The following is a 23,715-nucleotide window of genomic DNA, read 5'->3' as shown; positions in this document are numbered from 1 at the left end:
TAAGCAGAAAGTGCAAACATTTTGTTTTAAATTGTATTTAGTTTTGGCTGCACTGGGTCTTCATTGCTGTGTGCGGGCTTTCTCTAGCTGGCGAGTGGGGGCTGCTGTGGTTGCGGGCTCAGGCTTCTCATTGCAGGAGCTTCTGTTCTACTGGATTACGGGCTCCAGGATGCACGGGCTTCAGTAATCCTGGCACAGTAGCTGTGGGCACAGTAGTTGTGGCACATGGGCCTACTTGTCTCACAGCATGTGGGATCTTCCTGGACCAGGGATCGAACCTGTGTCTCCTGTATTGGAAGGCGAATTCTTTACCACTGAGCCCCCAGGGAAGCCCGAGCATTTTCTTAACTGTGGTTACTACTGGTTATCATTTGCAAAAAATTATCTGCCTCTGTCCTTGGTCCTTTTATCTGTGAGGATTTGATAGGATTCATTGTATGAAAGCCATATATAATGGTTTGGCATTAAACTCACTGAAACTATCATATTTCACTTAAAAATTATTTATTTAATTGGAGGCTAATTACTTTACAATATTGTGGTGGTGTTTGCCATACATTGACATGAATCAGCCATGGGTGGACATGTGTCCCTCATCCTGAACCCCCCTCCCACCTCCCTCCCCATGGAACGGAGGAACTGCCATCACTATTTGGTATCGTGATATTTGAAGAATCCCTTCTTTCATATGTATTCACGGCAAACATGCTTTTTGACACTTTCACAACCCGAGGTGTAAGAATGGTTATGATCTCTGTGTCTTACTGATTTGGAATATGTTCCTGATTTATGCTTGCTGTAAACGCACGGTCAAGCCGTGATGGATTGCTCCGAGGTGGCAGCTACCACTGTTCTTTAATAGCAGCCCCTCCGCCTGCTGTCACCTTCGTTGTGGGCCACCGGACACCAGAGGCCAGGCTGCAGTTGTCCCTTCTCAGTAAATTTGCAGGTGTCTCTGGAAGGACAGAGAAACTGCCACCCTGTTTTTATGGGATTCCATATGTGTAATGAACGTACCCAGATTTGCTTTCTCTTTCTTTCAGTCCCTGCTTTTCATGGCGCTGATGACAATTGGTAAAACCAATACAGATCATGATCACAAATTCTCTCCATAGTGTTTTAAAATATGGTCAGTTGCTTATCATTAAGATACTGAGTAATGTTTTTATTCACTCATCTTTTGAGACTCCTCCTGTGGCGGCTGGCACATTTCTGTTATATTATTACATCCCATGTATTTAAACTTTTTAGAATGTCAAGGCCTAATATTATACAGTGGTTTATTTAAACTTTATATTTTTCTGTATTTAAACGTATGATTTGTAAATGATAGTTTTTTAAAATGGATTTCTGGCGTATACTAGAGAGCCACATTTTATTCCATCTTTGTAACCATGGGGACCGAACAGTGACAGTGTATGAAGCCCTCTATTTCAATTTCATGTTATTTATTACTTGACAAATGGCAAGAGGGGCATAAATTGTCTTGTCAGATTTGCATAAGAAGTTTCTTACAAAAAGCTTTTATGGTACACAACATACATAAATTCTTACATAATCATCCTTTTGAGATTAGCCTTATAGTTTTTTGCTGTTTTTCCTTTCTCATTTTTTTTTTTTTTGGAAAAAATTTTGGGTGTATATCTGTATTTTTATATTGTTAAAGTGTAATTGACATCTAATGTTATGTTTCAGGTGTATGACATAATGATCTGACATTTGTATTCATAGCAAAATGATCACCAGGTTAAGTCCAGTTAAAGTGAATCATTATATAGAGTTATAAGCATCCCCCCCCTTTTTTTCTTGTGATTTTTAAGATCTACTCTTGAAAGTGAAAGTGTTAGTTGCTCAGTCCTGTCTGACTTTTTGTGGTCAGACCCTGTGGACATAGCATGCCAGGCTCCTCTGTCTATGGGATTCTCTAAGCAAGAAAACTGCAGTGGGTTGCTATCTCCTCCTCCAGGGAATCTTCCCAACCCAGGAATCTAACCCAGGTCTGCTGTGTCTCCTGCATTGCCAGGTGGGTTCCTGACCACCGGCGCCACCTCTACTCTTCAGCTCAATTCAGTCGCTCAGGCGAGTCGGACTGTTTGAGACCCCATGGACTGCAGCACGCCAGGCCTCCCTGTCCATCACCAACTCCCGGAGTCTACTCAAACTCATGTCCATTAAGTCGGTGATGCCATCCAACCATCGTCCAACCTCTGTCGTCCCCTTCTCCTCCTGCCCTCAATCTTTCCCAGCATCAGGGTCTTTTCAAATGAGTCAGCTCTTTGCATCAGGTGGCCAAAGTATTGGAGCTTCAGCTTCAGCATCAGTCCTTCCAGTGAATATTCAGCACTGATTTCCTTTAGGATGGACTTTTTGGCTCTCCAGCTTTCAAATATGCAATATTAACTATAGTCACAATACTATATGTTACATCCCCGTGACTTAATTATTTTGTAGATGGAAGTTTGTAACTTTTGACCCCCTTAATCCATTTTTCATTCCCCCCATCTCACCCCACCTGGCCTCTTGCAAGCACCAGTCTGTTCTCTGTTGGAAAACTTTTAACGTAAGAAAAATTTGCCATGATGGAAAGAAATTACCAGTTGTTTTAAAGGAAAGATGCAAAATTGAAAGGTGTGTTTTTTTTTTTTCTTTTTGTTAGTAATCTTTAGAAAAGCTAAACTTTAAGCCCGAGTTTACGACATAAGACCATATGATTGGCTAAATTTGGATACTGGTTTTCAGACTTAAATAAACAAAAGTACCTTTTAAAAGATCTGATAGTTATAATGAGGAAAAATAGAGTTCTAAAACTCCTGTATAAAAAGCATCTAAATTGAATCTATGCCTATGTGTTTGTGTGTTGTGTGTGTATTTTATAAAATTATGAAAACAATTCCCCAAATAGTGTTTCTACTTAGATAAATGTCAATGCAAATGTGGACATAAACATCTTGGCTAAATAAATAAATAGCTAAAAGATGGGCTTTTGAGTTTTCCAAGATGTTGATTGTAGTCAGTTTGGGAAAGATATATTATTACTTATGACAGCTGGTAGGTTCATCTCAGGGTACAGCAAGTCAGAGCTGTTGACGTAGATGTACTTACTTCCCCTTGCAATTCCAGCTTCACTGTCAATCCTGAGGATGAAGAATAAATGTAAGAATAAAGGGATTTGTTCATGTGTTGGGAGTAAACTCAGTTTAGCATACTTTCCCGACAGGGTGCCTATTCCTTGCTCTGGTACCAAAAAAACCCTTCTCAGATATTTATAAGTTGTCTCACTGATTATTTTACCCACATTTGAGAGCCTTTCCTCTGCGTTCCATGCTAAACATAAAGAGGCACCTGGCTGGTCTCCTGCCTACTTCGCAGGGTCAAGGTGAACATCACCAAACCTCTCTGCCTGTGGCCCTCCTAGACCATCTCATCCTCTTCTTTATGGACCAAGTTCCTGCCAATGAGCAGCCTTCCTGACCCAGGGCTGGGAGGGAGCCTCCCTCCCTTCCTTCTCCGGTGTCACATTCCCAGCCTTCACTCATTCAAATAATGAGTGGTTCATTATTTGAACCACTGGTTCATTATCTCCCTTTCTCTTGTTATTTTCTCTTGCTCATTTAAAAGTGTCCTTGGAGTTCAAATAAGTTCCCAATTTAACCCTGATTTAAAATGAGTGGCTGGAGGAAACCTGGAGATCTAACCAACAGTACATTTTTTTTTTTACCCCAGGGTCTGCATATCACGTCTCTGATCCTAAAGTTAAAAAGTGAAAGTTTCTCAGTTGTACCTGACTTTTTGCGACCCCATAGACTATATAGTACATGGAATTCTCTAGGCCAGAATTCTGGAGTGGGTAGCTTTTCCCTTCTCCAGGGGATCTTCCCAACTCAGGGATCGAACCCAGGTCTCCCACATTGCAGGCAGATTCTTTACCAGCTGAGCCACAGGGAAGCCCCAAGAGTACTGGGAGTGGGTAGCCTATCCTTTCTCCAGTGGATCTTCCCGACCCAGAAATTGAACCGGGGTCTCCTGCATTGCAGGCGGATTCTTTCCCAAGTGAGCTATCAGGGAAGCCTCTCTGTTCCTAAGAGACAATTTAATACAAATTTGAAAAGCCAGGTGACCTGTATTTTCATCATGATTCTGCCAGTTAGCGCTTCGTGACCTTGGGCAAGTTAACCCTCTGAGTCTGAGTTTTTTTTTTATTGTTGTCGTTTAGTCTCTTAATCGTGTCCCTGACCAGGGATCAAACCTGAGTCTCCTGCATTGGCAGGCAGATTCTTTACCACTGAGCCACCTGGGAAGGCCATCTGGGTCCTGTCTGGCACTAACAGTTTTCTGCCAAAAGCAGCTCTTGTGTGGCTGGAGATTTGGATCTTGTTAAGTCATGCTTCAAAGTAAAGAACATGGAGAGCATCACTGCGGGTTAGCGCACCAACCTTTGGGGTTCTGGGCGCGTCAAGTCTTGTCTTGGGCTCGGTCAGGCGGGCTGCTATAATGGTTGTGCCTCCAGGCAGTCTTCATTCATGAGTGCTGAACCTGGGAGGGGTTGTGGAGTTGAGAAACTTGAATCACTTCTTTAAAAAGTAACAATAAATCAACCGTCTACACACCATGCCTTTTCCAGGGTAGCGGAGCTGGAGTGGGTGATGATGAACAGGGAGGGTTCTGACTCTGTCTTGTCCCTGCAGCTGGCAGTGGGCACACTGCTGAGTCGGGGGGCAGTGGCGCATCCATGGTCAGGCCAAGGTGATGGACAGAGGTCTCTGGCTATTTGCCCATGTCAGTGATGAAGAACAAGGCGTGAGAAACACATGCAAAGCTGGGGATGTTGTCTTCTTGTTTCTCATATAAATTTGTGAACCATTTGATTTGTTCCTTTTGAAACTGGGCATTCATTTAGATTTTCTTACCTTTTTTTTAATTAAAGTTTTTTTTTTTTTTAATCTTGTCTGCACTCAGTCTTTGTTGCAGCGTGCAAGCTTCTCCAGTTGTTCTGTGGGGACTGAGTTGCCCACGGCGTGTGGGATCTTAGTTCCCTGCCCAGGGGCAGAACCTGCACCCCCTGCTTGGGAAGGCGGATTCTTAACCATCAGACCATCAGAGAAGTCCCAAGAATTTCTTACCTTTCTTGATTTCCAATGGGATCATTATTTTTTGTCTTTAAAAAAAAATTAAAATTAGTTGATTTACAATATTGTGTTCATTTCAGGTATAAAGCACCATGATTGTTATACACACACACACACACACACACACACACATATGTATTCTACAGATTGTCTTCCCTTAACAGTTATTACAGAATATGGAGCTGAGTATCCTGTGGTATACAGTAGGTCCTTATTGGTTACCTATTTTATATATAGTAGCATGTATATGTTAATCCCAATTTTTTAAGCTGGATGTCTCTGGAACTGAAATTTTACTCAGCTTCTACTTATCGTGAGGGTAATTCATAACAGTCTGCCCATCCTGGTCTCTGACAGGTTTAAGGAGGCTCTGAATAGTTTTAGGAGGCTCTGACAAAGAAAAGAGTTGTTCAGTTAACAATGTCATAATGGAAGTCACCACGCTGTTCCGCAGTCAGAGTTGCAGAAATTGAATGAAATAACTCATTGAAAGACCTGTGTCCGACAAGTGGTATGTGATCATTAATTCCTCTCCCCGTGTGCTTGGATTAGTATTTAAAACACTGAAATATGTTTTGCTAAGAAAACCAACAGCCCCCCAAAAGTAATGTCTATCATTTATTTGTATAGTTATTTCTTAAAAAATAGATATTTCAAATACACCAAAATTATTGAAAATCATAATATGCCCCAATGGACCGCCTAGGTTTCAAAGGTTAATGTTTTGCCGTATATGCCTTAAACTCTTAATGACATGAAACCGTATAAACGCAGTGGTGAGTCACCCTCCTGCCCCAGCTTACCTCATCCACTCCCTGGCTCTTTTTAAGAGCACTCTCTCCTGGCGATGTACATTCGTCAGTGTTTTCCAACTTTCACTGTGTCTCCATATTTATAAACTATATTTATAGTTGTATAGTTTGTATACAGCGTGTTGTACATTTTAAAAAGATACACACATACAACGCAGTGTATCCTTTGAACCTGTGTTTTTACACACTCACTGGAGATTTGAGTTGCCTGGAAAACTACTTCCTTTTAGCTGCTGTGTGGGCTTCCCTTGTAGCTCAGTGGGTAGAGTCTGCCTGCGATGCAGGAGACCCAGATTCGATCCCTGGGTTGGGAAGATCCCCCGGAGAAGGAAATGGCAACCCACCCCAGTATTCTGGCATGGAGAATCCCATGGACAGAGGAGCCCGGCAGGCTACAGTCCATGGGGTCACAAGAGTTGGACGTGACTTAGGGTACCATTGGTCTGAAATATCCCATAGTTTATTTAGATGCTTCATAGATATTATTTGTCGCCAAGCACTGCTTTCATCTCTGATTCAGAGCCGGTATTCAAACCCAGCTTTCTCTAATTCCATCAAGCAATGCATTCAATAAATACTAGGAAGATAAAATTTTAAAGAATGAGCTTGCAGACTGCCTGCTATATCTCTGGGATCTAAATGTAAAGGAAATTGGCTGTCCATCCTCCTGGCAAAGCAGGATCAGGGCGGCCTTGTCTTGCTGGGAGAAGGGGGTTGGTATGGGGCTACACTGCAGGAGGCCCCGGGGTCCCAGAGGTAGTGGATCAGCTACCTGAGATATTGGCTGACGGGGGAAGCAAAAGATCCTCTCTTTATGGATAATAAATATTGGGGAATCAATGACATTAAAAAAATTAGAGTGTAGTTAATTTGTAATGTTGCCTTAGTTGCAAACGTACAGCAAAGTGATTCAGTTACACATTTGTTGTTCAGTCGTTCAGTTGTGTCCAAGTCTTTGAGACGCCATGGACGCAGCATGCCAGGCTTCCCTGTCCTTCACCATCTCCTAGAGTTTCCCCAAACTCATGTCCATTGAGTCTGTGACACTATCCCACCATCTCATCCTCTGTTGCACCCTTCTCCTCCTGCCTTCAATCTTTCGCAGCATCAGGGTCTTTTCCAATGAGTTGGCTCTTCACATCAGGTGGCCGAATTAGTGGAGCTTTAGCATCAGCATCAGTCCTTCCAATGAATATTTGGGGTTGATTTCCTTTAGGATGGACTGGTTGGATCTCCTTGCAGTCCAAGGGACTCTCAAGAGTCTTCTCCAACACCACAGTTCAAAAGCATCAATTCCTTGGCACTCAGCATTTTTTATTGTCTAAACTCTCACATCCGTACATGACTACTGGAAAAAATCATAGCTTTGATTATACAGACCTTTGCTGGCAAATTAATGTCTCTGCTTTTTAATATGCTGTTTAGGTTTGTCATTGATTTTCTTCCCAGGGGCAAGTATCTTTTAGTTTCATGATGCAGTCACCATCCGCAGTGATTTTGGAGCCCAAGAAAATACAAGTCTATCACTGTTTCCATTGTTCCCCCATCTATTTGCCATGAAGTGATGGGACCAGATGCCATGATCTTAGTTTTTTGAATGTTGAGTTTTAGGCCAGCTTTTTCACGCTCTTCTTTCACTTTCATCAAGAGGCTGTTTAATTCCTCTTTGCTTTCTGCCATAAGGCTGGTGTCATCTGCATATCTGAGGTCATTGATATTTCTTCTGGCAATCTTGATTCCAGCTCGTGATTCAACCAGCCCAGCATTTCTCATGATGTACTCTGCATATAAGTTAAATAAGCAGGGTGATGATATATAGTCTTGACGTATTCCTTTTCTGATTTGGAACCAGTCTGTTGTTCCATGTCCAGTTCTAACTGTTGTTTCTTGACCTGCATACAGGTTTCATAGGAGGCAGGTAAGGTTATCTGGTATTCCCATCTCTTGAAGAATTTTCCACAGTTGGTTGTGATCTACACAGTCAAAGGCTTTCGCACAGTCAGTGAAGCAGTAGTGTATGTTTTTCTGAAACTCTCTTGCTTTTTCTATGATCCAGTGGATGTTGGCAATTTGATTTCTGGTTCCTCTGCTTTTTCTAAATCCAGCTTGTATATCTGGAAGTTCTCAGTTCACATGCTGTTGAAGCATAGCTTGAAGGATTTTGAGCATTACTCAGTTAGCGTGTGAGATGAGTGTAATTGGGTGGTGGTTTTTACATTCTTTTGCATTGCCCTTCTTTGGGACTGGAATGAAAGCTGAGTTTTTCCAGTCCTGTTTTTCCCAGCCACTGCTGAGTCTTCCAAATTTGCTGGCATATTGAGTGCAGTGCTTTAACAGCATCATCTTTTAGGATTTGAAATAGGTCAGCTGGAATTCAATCACCTCTACTAGCTTTGTTCATAGTGATGGCTTCCTAAGGCCCACTTGACTTCACACTCCATGATGTCTGGCTCTAGGTGAGTGATCACACCATCATGGTTATCTGGGTCATGAAGATCTTTTTTGCATGATTCTTCTGTGTATTCTTCTTAATATCTTCTGCTCCTGTTAAATCCATACTGTTTCTGTTCTTTATTGTGCCCATCTTTGCATGAAATGTTCCCTTGCTATCTCTAATTTTCTTGAAGAGATCTCTAGTCTTTTCCATTCTATTGTTTTCCTGTTTCTTTGCATTCTTCACTGAAGAAGGGACTTCCCTATAGCACAGATGATAAAGAATCTGCCTGTAGTGCAGGAGACCTGGGTTCAATCCCTGGGTTGGGAAGATCCCTTGGAGAGGAAATGACAATCCACTCCAGTATTCTTGCCTGGAGAATCCCACGGACAGAGGAGCCTGGCGGGCTATAGTCCATGGGGTCACAAAGAATCGGACACGACTAAGTGACTAACACACACACTTAAGAAGGCTTTCTTACCTCTCCTTGCCTTTCTTTGGAACTCTGCATTCAGATGGGTATATCTTTCCTTTTCTCCTTTGCCTTTTGCTTCTTTTCTCAGCTATTTGTAAGGCCTCCTCAGACCACCATTTTGCCTTGTTGCATTTCTTTTTCTTGGGGATGGTTTTGATAACCACCTCCTATACAATGTTGTGAACCACCATCCATATTTCTTCAGGCACTCTGTCTATCAGATCTAATCCGTTGAATCTATTTGTCACTTCCATTGTATAATCGTAAGAGTGTGTAGATGTTAATTCCCAAAGTCCCAATTCATCTCTTCTCTCCCTATCTCCTTGGGTAACTATAGGTTTGTTTCCTATTTCTGTGGGTCTATTTCTGTATTGTAAACAAGTTTACTTGTATCATATATTAGATTCCACTTGGAAGTGATATCATATGATATTTGTCTTTGTCTGATTTACTTTGCCTAATGTGATAACGTCTAGGTCCCTCCATTTTGCTGTAAATGGCACGGTTTCATTCTTTTTTATGACTTGGTAATGCTCCATTGTGTCTGTGTATGCTGCCTTCTTTATCCACTCCGCTGCTGATGAGCACTTAGACTCCCTCCATGTCTTGGCTGTTGTGAATAATGTGGCTGTGAACATTGGGGTATCTTTTTGAGTTAGAGTTTTGTCTTGATAACAATGGTAGTTTTGGGGGCCTGAAAGACTCTGAGGGACGGGGAAAGGTTTTAAAGGCAGTGTGAGTCAAGGGCCCAGCCCTAAGGACCTAAAAATCCAGCAAGGGAGATGAAAGTAACATGAAACAGAAAAACTAGGTATGGAACAGCTTGCTGTGTGCTGTGCCCCTTGTCATCTTTTACAGAGATGAAATACCCTCTTTTTCTCAACATCTTGACTTCTGCCTCAACAATGCCTTCTGGAACTGCTTTCAAGGCATCTAGTGCAAAACAAATTTATTTCTAAAGGCCATGTAATATTCCATGCTATGGACATACCATCATTTATTTGACTATTCTGTTATTAATGGGTTTTCTCCTTTTGTTGCTGTAATTGGCTAAAAGCTGTAGCAGTTAATGTCCACTATATATATGTCCCGATGTGCTCAGACTTCTGCAGGAGAGTCTACCAAGACTGGAATGGTTGCAGAGGAGGGTGTATGTATCTCTAATTTTAATAGATGCCATCTTACTGCTTTCTAAAAGGCTAGAATTCATACTCCACACCCTGCCCCCCACCAACCAGTGTATAACTGTCCTTTCCCCACATGGTCACTTCTGATAGTTATGAAGCTCTTTTTAAGTGTCTGACATTGTTATCCATTTCCATGGCTACTAGGCAATGTAAGTGTCTTTTTGGAAATTGTTTATTTTTACCGTTTTGTCTACTGCTCATCTTTCGCCTGGTTGTTATTATTACCCTTTCGGTTTTTCCCTTGGTTAGTTTGTAAGAGCTGTTTATATAGAATCGGTATCAACCCTTTGTCATCTGTGTTACAAATATTTGGACCAGTGATTTCATTTGTCTACTGACTTTGCTTACCAGCCAATTCACTGAAGGATGATAGCGGCAAACTGAGTTTCATCAGCTCAGAGAACATCCTAGTTTGTTCCATAAGTTAACCAACCTTTTGGAAAGGTCCATGGATGAAGTGTGAGGTCGATGGGTAAGATGCAGTCACCTCATTGATGAACGTGGCAGCTCACTGCATCAGCTGAATTTTCTATCACTTAACACTTTTCCAAGGTTCTTCAAACCATAGGGAGACATACCTACAGTATGCCTGATGTAGAGGAAAACACAGCTGGTCTTTGAGCAGCTATAACACACTCAGCCAGTCTCTCTTGTCCTTATGGGAAAACAGCCCTGAAATACTGTATCATTTTTCTTTTCTAGAAATCGCATCATCCTCAAAGCCTCATCCGCCTGTTGTGGGCAAAGTGACTCATCACAGCATTGAACTATACTGGGATCTGGAGAAGAAAGCAAAGCGGCAGGGGCCCCAGGAACAATGGTTCAGGTTTTCTATCGAAGAAGAGGACCCCAAATTGCACACTTATGGTATCATTTATACGTAGGTGCAATGTTGAATTGCTTAATATTTTGCTTTGGTTTCTTGATTAGCTGGATTGGTTTCTGTTGTCTCCAAGACTTGTTTTTTGAAATTAAAAGGATGAGAGAGCATCATTGGATCCATTCTTTCTATGAAGGATGAGTTTCAGAAAAGAAGGGTGAGCAGTCGCTTTGAAATTAAACCTCCTAGACCTCTGAGAGCTCTGTAGGCTTCTGAAATATTCTAATGGTGTATATTTCAAATCCGAAATGTGGAGACAGAATCAGAGGAGAGTTGGATGAAATCACTTGAGGTTCCCATCAGGCTGCCCTGGGCACAGGTGTGACAACGCCCTGACACTCACGTTGCATCACTGGTCCCTCGCCGACTCTTCCAACCCACCTGCCACCTCCGTCTCGCCTCCATCAGGGCCTGGCTTTTCGCCTTCCCCTTGAATGCGTTTCCTTCTGTTTTTATTTATTTATTTAATTTTTTGCGGCTGCACTGGATCTTCATGGCTTTGCACGGGCTTTCACTCGTTGCGGCAAGTGGGGGGCTACTCTTCTTTGCAGTCCGCTGAAGATGAGATGACTTTTTCTCATTGAGATGACTTTTCTAGTGGCAGAGCATAGGCGCTAGGTGTGCAGACTCCGTAGTTGTGGCGCTTGGGTTCAGTACTTGCGGCACACAGGCTTAGTTGCTCAGCAGCATGTGGAATCTTCTGGGACCAGGGATCGAACCCATGTCCTCTGCTTTGGCAGGCGAGCTCTTATCCACTCCGCCACTGGCGAAGTGCTCCTTCTATTTTTAACACAGCTGGTTCCTCCACACCACGCACGTGTCATATCAAATACTGGCCCCTCCTCAAGAGGCCCCCCGGGGTAGCCGTCCCTCCAGCCCGCTCTCCTCTCTGCTGTGACCGGGTTTCATTTTCTCGTGACGTCTGGCTCTGCTGGAGTCACTTTGCCGTTGGTCTCTTCATTTTCTGTCTCCCCGCACCCCAGCATCTAAACTCCATGAGAGGCAGGAAAGATTCCTGCTTTGCTTCAGGCTGTCTCCCCAGCTCCCAGACAGTGTCGGCACACAGGAGGCCCTCAAAATACTTGTATCAAGAAGTCGTTTGTCCCCCCCACCCCCTTAGCTTTTACTTCAATCCTTATTTCTTCCTTTACCAGCTCTACTACTTGTAAAATGACTTGTGTTTCAGGAAGAAGACTGAAAATGAGGTACCAGTTGGTTTTATATGTAACTTTTAATTTTGATATAATCGCAGCTTCACATTTGGCTGTGAGAAATCGTACAGAGCGATCCTGCGAACCTCTCACACTTTCCCCAGTGGGGACGTCAGGGAAAGCTGTAGGGCAGAGTCACCATCCTGGCGATGATGAGGTCGTGATGCAAAACAGTTCCAGCGCTTGGCTGGACTTCGCTCAAGGTGGCATTGTGGTGAGGGTGCAAAACCTAACCACGGTATCCTTGTGATTTGATGAGATTCTTTGTACCTAGAAAAAAAAAAAAGCATGCACGTACCTGAAAAAAGCAAATCCACCCCAAAGCATGAATGATAATATAATAAATATCCCTATATATAGAGAAAAAGATCCAATTTCTTTCCTGCTGTCTCTCTTGGTACCGTGAGCCGAGCTTGGAGACATCAGGTGGGGCTCTCCTAGGGGCTCCTTTACTTCCCTCCTCCATTTCTCCTGTGCTGGGTGAGCAGTCAGGTCTACTGGCCTCCAGCCTGGGTTTCTCAGAGATCTGAGCGCTGCCTGGCCTGGAAGCTCAGCTGGTTGGTTGCCTGGTGTTTCAGGACCTGTCCTGGAGGCCTTCAGACCCCCAACCCTGAGCCACCATTGTGAGACGCTCAAGCTATCGCAGAGGATTAGCACAAGCCTTGACGCTAGGTGGCAGAGTGCGACCATGTTAATCTTGACCTTTTCTTGGTTCCATCCCTTTCCCCCTGGGTATATCGTCGTTAAAACTAGGAAATGCCTTTCTTTAAAAAAGCGGCAATCTAGACTACCTGACCTTGGGCTTGTGGATTTAAGAACTTCGTTTCGACCCGTCACTTTCTGTTCTTCTGCCCCACCAGCCAGTCTAGGATCGATGCTGGCCGCTCCTCCTCACAGCCCGTGATCTAGCTTTTGTGAGTTCTCCCTCTGCACATCCTTTCTGTGCTTTCTCTCATTCAGCTCCAGCATGTCCCTTGCGAGGTTGCAAGGAGGATCTGTTTTCTGAGTTGTCACTGCTGAGTCCCCAGGTCCTACAGCTGTCCACAGCGGCTGATGTAATTGTCCACATCCCTTTTAGTTGCTGTGTAATTGTCCAAATCCCTCATTTTCTTTTTTAACCTTCCTCTTGTCACGTTGCCTGCAATGCGTTTCCATTGCTTGCAGGATGAAGGTCAGACTCCTGCAGACTAACACTGGATGCTCTTCAGTTTGCCCACCACCTGTCTTTCTTCCTGTCTCTTATTTCTGAGCACGAACCATCCAGTGAAAGTTGCTTCATGTCCTTGGACGACGCCTTGAATTTTCTTGCACGTGTGTTCAGCTGTTTTCCCTGTTCAAAACAATCTTCCCTCCCACCCTGCTCCATCCTTCGCTCCACCCAAGTCAGGTTCTGTCTTGACTGAGACGTTCCTTTTGCTCTCCTATTATCTACCCCTCTAAATTCCTCTAACAGTCATTTCCCCTATCATGCATTTCATTCATTCATTCAATCAGCACCTACTATGTGCCAGACATTGTTCTGGTTGCTGGGGATACTGCACTGGACAAACAGATCCTAATTCCTCCCTCGTGATGAGGAAGATGAATGATAAGGAAGGGGCAGAAGTGAAAACACAGAGTGTGTCGGATGGTGGTGAGTACTGAGGAGGAGAAGCCAGGGGCTTGGCGTGGAGGTGAAGGCTTCGCTGAGCAGGTGACATCCGTATGAAGGAGCAAGGGAGGGGTGTCTGTGAGTGTCTGGAAGAACGTCCCAGGCAGAAGACACAGCTGGTGAAAATGCCTGGAGTTCCAGAAACGCTGAGCAGTGGAGTGAATGAGAGGGGTGACAGGGGCTGGGCCAGGGAGGAGACCCCTGGGGTCCTGGGGGCTGTCCCTCTGCCAAGGGAGAAGCCTCTGGGCCCCCATAAACCGTGGAGGGCATGGTGGTCTCGCCCCGGGAGGGTCACTCTGGCTGCTGAGGGAGGAGCCGAGGCGGCCACAGCAGGGAGGACAAACTGGGGAGCATCTGTAATAATTTAGGTGGGAGACAACAGAGTGGTGAATTCAGGTTTTTTAAAGACCATTGTGAAAACTTTTGCTGGTGGACCAGGCGCGGGATGTGAGAGAAGGAGGATAGCAGGGGACATCCGTGGACAACTCGAGGTTGGGAGCACCGCTGGGATGACATACAAGTCTGTGGGCTTTTGGAGACCTGGCGTCCTAGAAAGCGTGGCGAGTCAGACACATAGGCCCCTGGCCCTGCCTCCCGGCACCTTCTCTGAGTCCTGAGCCGGCAGCATGGCCTGCCTGCCTTTCCTGGGGCTCGTTTTGCGGCTCCAAATGCTCTGATCCCCACCCTTGCCTCCGGAGGCCTACAGGTTTCCGTCGCAGCCTCTGGCCAGCTTTCTGTCCTCCAAGTGCTCAGTACCCACTTCCCGCAAACGTTTCCCAGCTGAGACGGACTGCGGGGCGTGATGAGCACACCCTTCCTGCACGCCTGTTTCCCCAGCACCTCCCTCCTCACGTCCCCTCCTTCCTCACACCCTCTTCTTCCTCACGTCCTCTCTCTGCAGGGGCAGGGAGTCAGTCAGTCCACTTTGTGAGTCCAGCAAAGTTAGCCTCGGTGCTCAACCAGCACAACCGGCTCTCTAGTACTGTAACAGGTTTGTCACGCTTGTCACGTAAATGATACACAACTCAGCAAACAAGAGCACACAAAAGCACAGCCTCTTGTCGCGCGTGCACACATGTGACAATGTACGCCAGACACGTGAACTAACAACTGGCATGATGGGACACATGAGCACACATTCACATCTTTGCAAGTTCACAGCTTGAAGGTTCTCGTGTAGGGGACTTTCTCTGCACAGTCACGTGCCAGCTGTGTGTCTGCCTGCAGGAAGGAGACTGGGGTGGAGGGCACCTGGGGGGCAGGAGCGGACTCCTGGTTTGTCCTTGGTACCCAAGAGTTCAGCCCAAGGTGAGAGACGGCCAGCCGTCCAGGTGAGCTCCGTCCTGGGGGTAGTCAGTGCTCAGAAACCCTTCCAGCCGCCCTTCTGGTAGCTCTGGAGGACACAGCCTCCGTGACCGGCTGTCTTCACCGCGGGTCTCCCTCCCGTCTAGGGGCTACGCGACCAAGCATGTGGTGGAAGGCCTGGAACCGCGGACCCTGTACCGATTTCGGCTGAAGGTCACCAGCCCCTCCGGAGAGTGCGCGTACAGCCCAGTGGTCTCGGTATCCACGACCCGTGAGTATTCAGAACTCGGAGCCCATTTGTCTAATGGTGCCCGGCCAGCGTGAAGGAGAAGACGCTCTGCTTTCTGCTCGGCCTGACCGGTCGCAGAAACCGCTCCGTTTTTGAATGCCGTGATAACATTGTTTGCTGTCCGGGCCTGGCCATCCCACAAGGGAAGTTGCGTTATGCTCAGACAAAAGTGAGACCTGTTTTTGTGTTGGCTGGCACTACCCTGGGAGTGCACATTCAGGAAAAAAAAGGGTGGAGTCACCTTTCTTAGGAAACGAGCCGTGGGGCGTGTGGGCTGCCCCAAGGGTTCCCAGGGCGAGAAGCAGGCTGCCCGCCTGGGTGACCTCAGGGGAGAAATCCGCTTGGCATTTTGTCCCTTTGAGACAATGTCAGTGTATCGTCATGACTGGACGCATAAACCTGGTTCCTGGGGATGCCGTGGGTGGAGACACAGTGGGGGAGGGGCGAGAGGCCGATTTAGGAGTGCAAATATTTTCTGTGATCATACTTTCTCTTTTAAAGGTTTGTTTATTTTTGGCTGTGCTGGGTCCTCATTGATTTACATGGGCTTTCTCTAGGTGCACTGAGCGGGGTGACTCTTCATTGCCGCAGCGGGCTTCTCATTGCGGTGGCTTCTCTTGCTGCAAAGCACACACAGGTTCTAGAGCGCACAGGCTTCTATAGTCGCGACTCCCGGGTTCTAGAGCACAGGCTCAGTAGTTGTGGTTCATGGGCCTCCTTGCCCTGAGGCCTGTGGGATCTTCCCAGACCCAGGATCGAACCTGTGCCCCCTGGCTGGGCTTCCCTGGTGGCTCACCTGGTAAAGAATCCGCCTGCAATGTGGGGGGCCTGGGTTCGATCCCTGGGTTGGGAAGATCCCCTGGAGAAGGGAAAGGCTAACCACTCCAGTGTTCTGGCCCAGAGAATTCCATAGACTGCATAGTCCATGGGGTTGCAAAGAGTCGGACATGACTGAGCGACTTTCACTTTCCCCTGCACTAGCAGGCTGATCCTTCACTACAGAGCCACCAGGGAAACCCTGTGATTGGTATTTTAAAGCATCTTGAACGTGTGTGTGTAACGCAGTGACATCTTTGAACCAGAATTCTGTGAAGATTAAAACGGTCAGAAGTGTTCTTCCCAGCCCACCCACTGAAAACACAGACAAACCTTTCTCTCGGTTGCATAAAGGGAATCCACCTCTTGTGAGTTAAATGTTATTTTCAAGTTTCATTCGGTGTAGCATTTGGCTTGAATACGGGTGTATATGTTTTCAGAGAGTTTCAGTTGTGTCTGTAAGGCCTTTACTCATGGAAGTTTTCATGTGCAGGAAAGATCTTTCAGATTTTGAGTTGGTTCATAACAGCTTCCATTGCATGGGGGCCATTAGGGGGTTGGATCTCAGTTTAGCAAGCTGAGAATTTAGTTAAAGCTGAGAGTGGCGACATCGTGTACACCCCCTAAACGGTGCTCAGCTGATTGTGAAGAAATAGTTTCAGAGAAGGCTTCTGACGTGAAATGGTCAATTCCGAAGATTCTGGTCAGAAAAGATGGCTTGGCCCTGAAGCTGGAGAGGATGAACGCACTTGCTTTTCTGTGGAAGCTGTTGACTCCTGGAGTGTTTTAGGGGAAAGAAAAGGCAGCTCTTTGTGCACTGGGGGAAGGCATAGAGAAGGGAGGAGAGCAGAGAGGAGAAACATGGGCGAAGGGAGCCCACCGGGTAAAGAGAGGCTCCGGAGGCCAGCTTTGGGGCAGGCGGCTCCCCCAGGCCAACGCTCAGCTCCCTGCAGCCCTCCAGGGGCTCCACTCCTGCGTCCTGGGGTGCCCTCCCCTCCACTCCTGGGCCTGCCGTGTCCCCTCCAGGGGCAGAGCTCTGCTCCGGGTGGGTCCTTGTGGGGCTGCCCCTGGCCTGCCTGGCACTCAGGTCCTCCCCCAGCACAGAGCCGTGTCTCAGGGTCTCCCCACCTCTAGCAACACTCCATTGCCTCTTATTTTACATAGTCATTCGTCTTTCCTGGCTTCCACCTACTGTGTGCTGAAGGGCGAGGGTGATGGGTTAGTCATGTCTAATTATAGAAGACTTAAGACACGCGTGGGCAGATAGTGAACAAAATGCCCTGAGATGGACCCGGGAGGAGGAAGAGATGCTCTGACTGGCTCAGCTTTCTTTCCTGCGTCTCAGGAGGTGGGTCTGGTTCCCACTGGTTGGGGAGATGCTCCTGAACCTGCCAGGTGAGTGGAACCGGGCACAGAGAGGCCTCTGGTGGCCACTGGCATCCTTAGTATCCCACCGAAGCCAGGGCAGGGGCTCCTGGACCTTGTGGCCAGAGGTTACGGGGAGTCAGGGTACCACCTGGAGTTCTAGAAAGACAGAAGGCCCCCCACCCACCATAGCTCTTGGTATGTCAGCTGACAGTGGTGGTGCCTGCAAGCCTGGTGTGCCTTCTCCTTGCCGAGTGGACTTTGGAGAGGCAGCCATGGATAACCGGTCTGGTGGTCCAAAGCCTTTGTCACTGCAGTCTATGGCTTCCGCGGGTCAAGAGACAAGGCCTCCTGCAGGGATGAGGGTGGGCTGGAGAAGAGGCTCCTGGTGACGCACTGGGAGCCGGGCGCTGGGTCACAGTGAATGTACCTGCTTCCAGGACGCGTGCCAGACCTCAGGGCCCTCTCCTGGGTGGGAAGGATCTGTGGACCTCTTCCTTCTGGCTGGCTGCTGCTCGCTTAGGCTGTTACTATAATATACAAAGCAGATTCTCCTAAGGAGGCAGATCATGCTAAACAAAGAATTAAAAATGTGCACATTATATAAAACAAGCGAAAATGCTTCTGTGGGTTGATAATTTGCATTCGGTTTGAAAGTGTTTTAATGAATCACAAAAGCATGTACTTTGTTTGAATAAAGGATGCTCAGCCTTTTTTTTTTCCTTCCCCAGGTAAAGTACCGGAGATTCTTGCTTAAATGAGGCATGCAATTTTAATCAGTTGGGCCCTTAAAAAGAAAGAAAAACAGCTGCTGCTTCTTAATTGGCAAATATTTTCCCCAATGAGCTCATCATTTATTCACTGTTTTTAATAGAGACTTAAATTCCACCAAGAAAGGTGTTATCACGCCGCTTCAATATCTGCTGGGGGATCTGCAGCTTAATGACCCTCCTTGAGAACGTGAGCTGAGGCTTCCCAAACACTTCTCTGTCCCCTCCTCCGCTTGGCCAGGTGTCCCCTCCCGAGGTCCCATCTGACCAGTGCCACCCGTCTAACACACGTGGGTGCTCACGAGTGTCTTCACCACCGGCAGCATCAGTTCAGTATTTGGAATTGCGACACCCCTGGTCAACATCAGAGAAACAGACCCACAGATGCAAAGCCTGCCTTTGTCGTGTTCCGTTGCGTGTACTGACAGCAGGTCCCTTGGGCCAGACCCAGGGTGTCTTAAAGGGCTTGGGGGCAGGGGCCTGAAACATTCTGCTCACCCTGGAATTTCCTCTGTTCTTCATGACTCCTGCCTAGAGTAAGATGGGAGGAGCTGCTCTGCCCTGCAACAAGAGTCTTTGCATTTCTTTCCTGTTTCTCAGTCAATTCCTGTAACCAGAGCTACCTTTCAAGCCTTGGTGGTCCCTGTCAGGGCTGGTGGTCACACTCGGTACCTCTTTGCCTTCCCAGCAGGGCTCTGAGAGGGTCAGTGAGTTAATGCTGAGACAGAACTCCCATCCCTGATGACAGTTACTGCTTCCTTTTGCTGGAGCTCAGCGAGTAGGGCGTGGTGAGCAATTCTGTTGTTTTCCTTCTCTTCCATGAGGTGTCCCTTTGTTCTCAGAATGAGTTCAGAGGGCGCTGATGACCCGTTACAGAAGCCAGGACAGGCAATGTGTTGTGTTAGCTGCTGAGTTGTGTCCGACTCTTTGCAACCTCATGGACTGTAGCCCACCAGGCTCCTCTACCCGTGGGATTCTCCTGGCAAGAATACTGGAGTGGATTGCCATTTCCTTCTCCAGGGGATCTTTGCGACCCAGGGATCAAACCTGGGTCTCCTGCATTGCAGGCAGATTCTTTACCGTCTGAGCCTCCGGGGACATTTATTTACATTACATCCTAATATCATGATACCCTGGTCTCTGCTTTGCGTGGTCCTCAAGCTTCTAAGCGTGAAATGAACTTCCTTCATTTTCTGATATTTGCCTGCTGCAGAGCTCCCTGGCTGGGAAGGGGAGGGCCCGCACGAGGAGAGGTGTGCCGGGGCAGAGAAGAGGGGCGGCGTGGGCTGGAAGTGGTCAGGGGGCACTGTGCTGGGCGCTGTGCGTGCTTTGCAGACTTCCCTTCACATTCCAAGAAATCAACACGTTTCTAAAGGCTGCTAAGCTTTAGGCCTCCCCTTTCACTTCACACTTGGCAGGCGTTGGGGTTCATAGATGTGTATTTAAGATGTCTGCTTGTACCCAACGTTTAGTAAGAGTGGAAGCCTACGGTGGACTGGTCAGCTACGTCAGCATCTAGTCAAGCCCCACACTCCTTCCTTGGATGACTCCCTCAGCCTTTCTTGTCCTGGTCTGTGGTCTGAAGGAGAACCTAAATGCATCATGTAAAGTCCTAGATTCAGTTAATAGGATCGAGTTAGGATACCATACTTTAAAATTCAGTAGAAATAGGATGAGCTTCCTATGTTCTTCTAGATAATTTTGGAGAAGGCAATGGCAACCCTCCCCAGCGCTCTTGCCTGGAGAATTCCATGGACAGAGGAGCCTGGCAGGCTACAGTCCGTGGGGTTGCAAAGAGTTGGGCCACAACTGAGTGACTATCACAATTCCTATGTTCCTCTGAACGATTCCATTCAAATCATGTATTTTTGTGTTTTTAGTGGCGATTAAAGTTTGCGATTCACAGGGGTGGGGTCGTTGGTGCAGTAATGGACTTACCCACCACACCGTCCTTCTCCTTTCCAGGAAGGGAGAGGGAAAGGGAACTTTGGGTTTCGTTTGCTCACTAAAGGATAGATCATTTTAAGTTCATCCAACTCTAGTGTCCAACTCAGCCACTGCACTGTTGGAGTCTGGGGCTGGATAATTCAGGCTGTGGAGTTACCCTGGTCTGCAGAGTGTTTAGAGGCATCCCTGCCTCCAGCCCCTAGATGCCCGTAGTACCAACCCTTAAGTTGTGACAACCAGTCACAATATCACCAGACTTCACCAAATGTCCCCTGGGGAGCAAACCTCTGTGCCCTCCCATTGCCCCTCCCAAAACCAAGGGGCTAGAGATGACCCCTCTCCAAAGGCCAGGGCCGGCTGTGGGCCTTGCCCTCTGATGGCTTATCATGCTGCTTTTATTTAAGGCTCTGGGGATGATGACAAGGAAGTATAACGTAGCTGAGACGTCTTAAGGAGGTTGGCAAGCTCGAGCAGACAACATGGTTGTTTCAAGAACGATTTTCACTCGGCTTAAATTTATTTTACTGGAACAGAAGAAAGGGTATCAGCTGAAGGTCACTCTGATAGGGATCCACTCATTCCTCTGCCCCTCTGTTTCCCGGCTTGTACTCTGTTCAGGGAGACTCGTCCAGGCAAACTGGCAGGAAAGGGGCTCCAGTGCTGGGAGCTGCCCCTGACCATTTCTCCACCAGCACAGGGGACCAGGGACCTCTGCAGGCTGGATGTAAGAGGGAGGGTAAGCTGTGGGGTGAGCCCCAGGAGGCAGCCTGATGTGCGATGCGAGAAGACGGCTGCGGGGGATGTTTTCTTTCAGAGTTGAGACTATAACAGCTGAAAGTCAGCCCCACAGTATGAAGGACAGGGGAGGAGCCTGTGTGTGTCTCTTTCTCTTTGGTGCCCCCTAGAGTGAAGACCGGGGATGGACGTTACTTAGTTCAGTTCAGTCGCTCAGCCATCTTCAACTCTTTGCCACCCCATGGACTGCAGCCTGCCAGGCCTCCCTGTCCATCACCAACTCCCGGAGCTTGCTCAAACTCATGTCCATAGAGTCAGTGATGCCATCTAGCCATCTCATCCTCTGTCGTCCCCTTCTCTTCCCCCCTTCACTCTTTCCCAGCATCAGGGTCTTTTCTAAGGAGTCAGTTCTTCACATCAGGTGGCCAAAGTATTGGAGTTTCAGCTTCAGCATCAGTCCTTCCAATGAATATTCAGGACTGATTTCCTTTAGGATGGACTGGTAGGATCTCCTTGCAGTCCAAGGGACTCTCAAGAGTCTTCTCCAGCACCACAGTTCAGAAGCATCAATTTTCAGCACTCAGCTTTCTTTATAGTCCAACTCTCCCATCCACACATGACTAAGTCCCTTAGACATGTTAGATGAATGAGCCCCTTGAGATGACTAAAGCCAGGGATTATCAGCTCGATGCCTGTGGGGGCAGGTAGGATGTTACTTGCGTGTGGGAGGTTGGACACCAGGCAGAAAGGAAAGGCACTCTGCTTGGGGCCAGGGCACCTGCCTCTCCGTTACTGTTACCTGCATGAGAGTATGTGTGCTTGGTCATGTCTGACTCTGCGAGTCCGTGGACTGTAGCCCGCCAGCCTTCTCTGCCCATGGAATTCTCCCGGCAAGAATACTGGAGTGGGTTGCCATTCCCTTCTCCAGGGGACCTTCCCAACCAGGGACTGAACCCACGTCTCCTGTACTGCATGTGGACTTTTTCTTCTTACCACTAAAGACACTTAGATAACGTGCAGGTGCTGTTCTAGTGCTTTGTATTATTTCACTTAAACTTAATCATCGACAAAGGTAGAAAGTCATGGAAGCTGAAACATGTGAAGCCGTGAAATAAACGTCCTGCTGGACGGCTTCTTTCACGTGGTTCTGCAGTCTCACGTGGTTCTCTGCCTCATTCTCTTCCACGAGGAGTCACTACACAAAGGGCCTCTCTTCTCCCGTTGCTCCTCTGCTGTTTCTCAGACCCTCCCCCGGCTCTCCCCCACTCGCAGGCTTGCCCCCACTGTGAGGCTTTCTCACCATGTCCCACCTCTCTGGGTACGAGCCCTTCTGCCCCCACAAGCCCGAAGTGGATGTTATGTTCCCAGGGAAGGACTGGCAGGGTGGGTTCCCAATGTTAAAACCATCTGTCTTTTCTTGTTTGTTGTTCACATGGGTTAGTGACTCCCTGGCAAACAAAACCAGTCCGTCGTGACGATGGTGGAGGTTTTCCTTGCTCGTAAGAGACGTTTATGAAGTCTTAAGAAATCTGAAAGGTTTATTTTTCGAATATCAGAATAACATCCACACAGCAGTGCTTTTATAACTTGAAAACGTCCCAAGCCTTTAGGACAGTCTAAATGTTCTCCTCTTAATATGTGAAAACAAGGTCTTTTTTCAGTAAAAGGAGGAGTGGAGTATGTCATGTAAGAGACACTCAGCGAAGTTGCCAAGTGCCTTCTTAGAAGTGAACATGAACTTCCACTCGAGGCTGCAGGAGCAATAGAGCTGGAATGTATCTCCTTTCATTCTATTTTGGATGACCACCTTCCATCTGCTTTCTTCAGGAGAACCCATAAGTAGCGAACACTTGCACAGAGCTGTCAACGTGAACGATGAAGATCTGTTGGTGCGCATCCTGCAAGGAGGGTGAGAGAACTCTGCCTTTTACAAACTTAGATCTGTTTTAATTCACAGCAGTGCTTAGAAGCTGGCTCCAAAATCGATCTCAGATGACTGGTGTGAGTTCAGCCTGGTTCGTAAGGACGACCATAGAAAGCCCCACATAAATGCTATTATTTAGTGAACACTGAAGGCAGAAATGCCAAGTCTGGGTGTCGCATTTTCTTCCCAGAAATAGCTTCTGATTCTTGCTTATATGCCATAGCATTTGGGCAAATTTCACCCCTAACTGCCCATGTCTAATTCCTGATGAAATTAAGGAATCACTCAATCAGCTGTTTCTAATTCAAATGACTGATAAAACCCTAGAGGGTAAATGGTGACCATGAATGCCACAGATGGGCTATCTGCAGCTGCTTCCCAAATAAAAAGGGGGCGAGGTTACCCTGACCCTTTTTGAACTGATAGTTTTGAGCATCTTAGGAGATGGGGCTTCCCTTGTGGCTCATCTGGTAAAGAATCTGCCTGCAATGTGGGAGACCTGGGTTTGATCCCAGTTGGGAAGATCCCCTGGAGAAGGGAGCGGCTACCCACTCCAGTATTCTGGCCTGGAGAATTCCATGGACTGTACAGTCCATGGGGTCACAAAGAGTTGGACACGACTGAGCAACTTTCACTTAGAAGAAAGGTCATCTCTGAATTGAGGCTCTGTAAGCTGGAGAAGAGAAGGTTCCTGCAAAAAGCCACAGCTTCCAAGCTGCCATTTAAGAGCTTGGCTTTTTTCTCTGAGCAGCAGAGCTTCACTCCCAGTAGGTGAGATGGGATCAAGG

The 23,715-nt window shown here is 47.0% G+C and overlaps 1 protein-coding gene across 2 annotated transcripts in view; it reads left to right on the top strand.

Moving 5' to 3' along the window:
• FANK1 (fibronectin type III and ankyrin repeat domains 1) overlaps positions 1-23,715 on the top strand; it is a 114,178-nt gene that overhangs the window by 81,841 nt on the left and 8,622 nt on the right. For both annotated transcript variants that reach the window (XM_018041749.1, XM_018041750.1), the window contains exons 2-4: positions 10,737-10,914; positions 15,228-15,352; positions 22,831-22,912. In XM_018041749.1, coding sequence (XP_017897238.1) covers positions 10,737-10,914; positions 15,228-15,352; positions 22,831-22,912 — 385 coding nt within the window. The remainder of the gene's footprint in view (positions 1-10,736; positions 10,915-15,227; positions 15,353-22,830; positions 22,913-23,715) is intronic.

Source organism: Capra hircus, chromosome 26 (assembly GCF_001704415.2).
Source record: "Capra hircus breed San Clemente chromosome 26, ASM170441v1, whole genome shotgun sequence".
Classification (NCBI taxonomy): domain Eukaryota; kingdom Metazoa; phylum Chordata; class Mammalia; order Artiodactyla; family Bovidae; genus Capra; species Capra hircus.
This window is presented reverse-complemented; position numbering and strand designations above follow the sequence as displayed.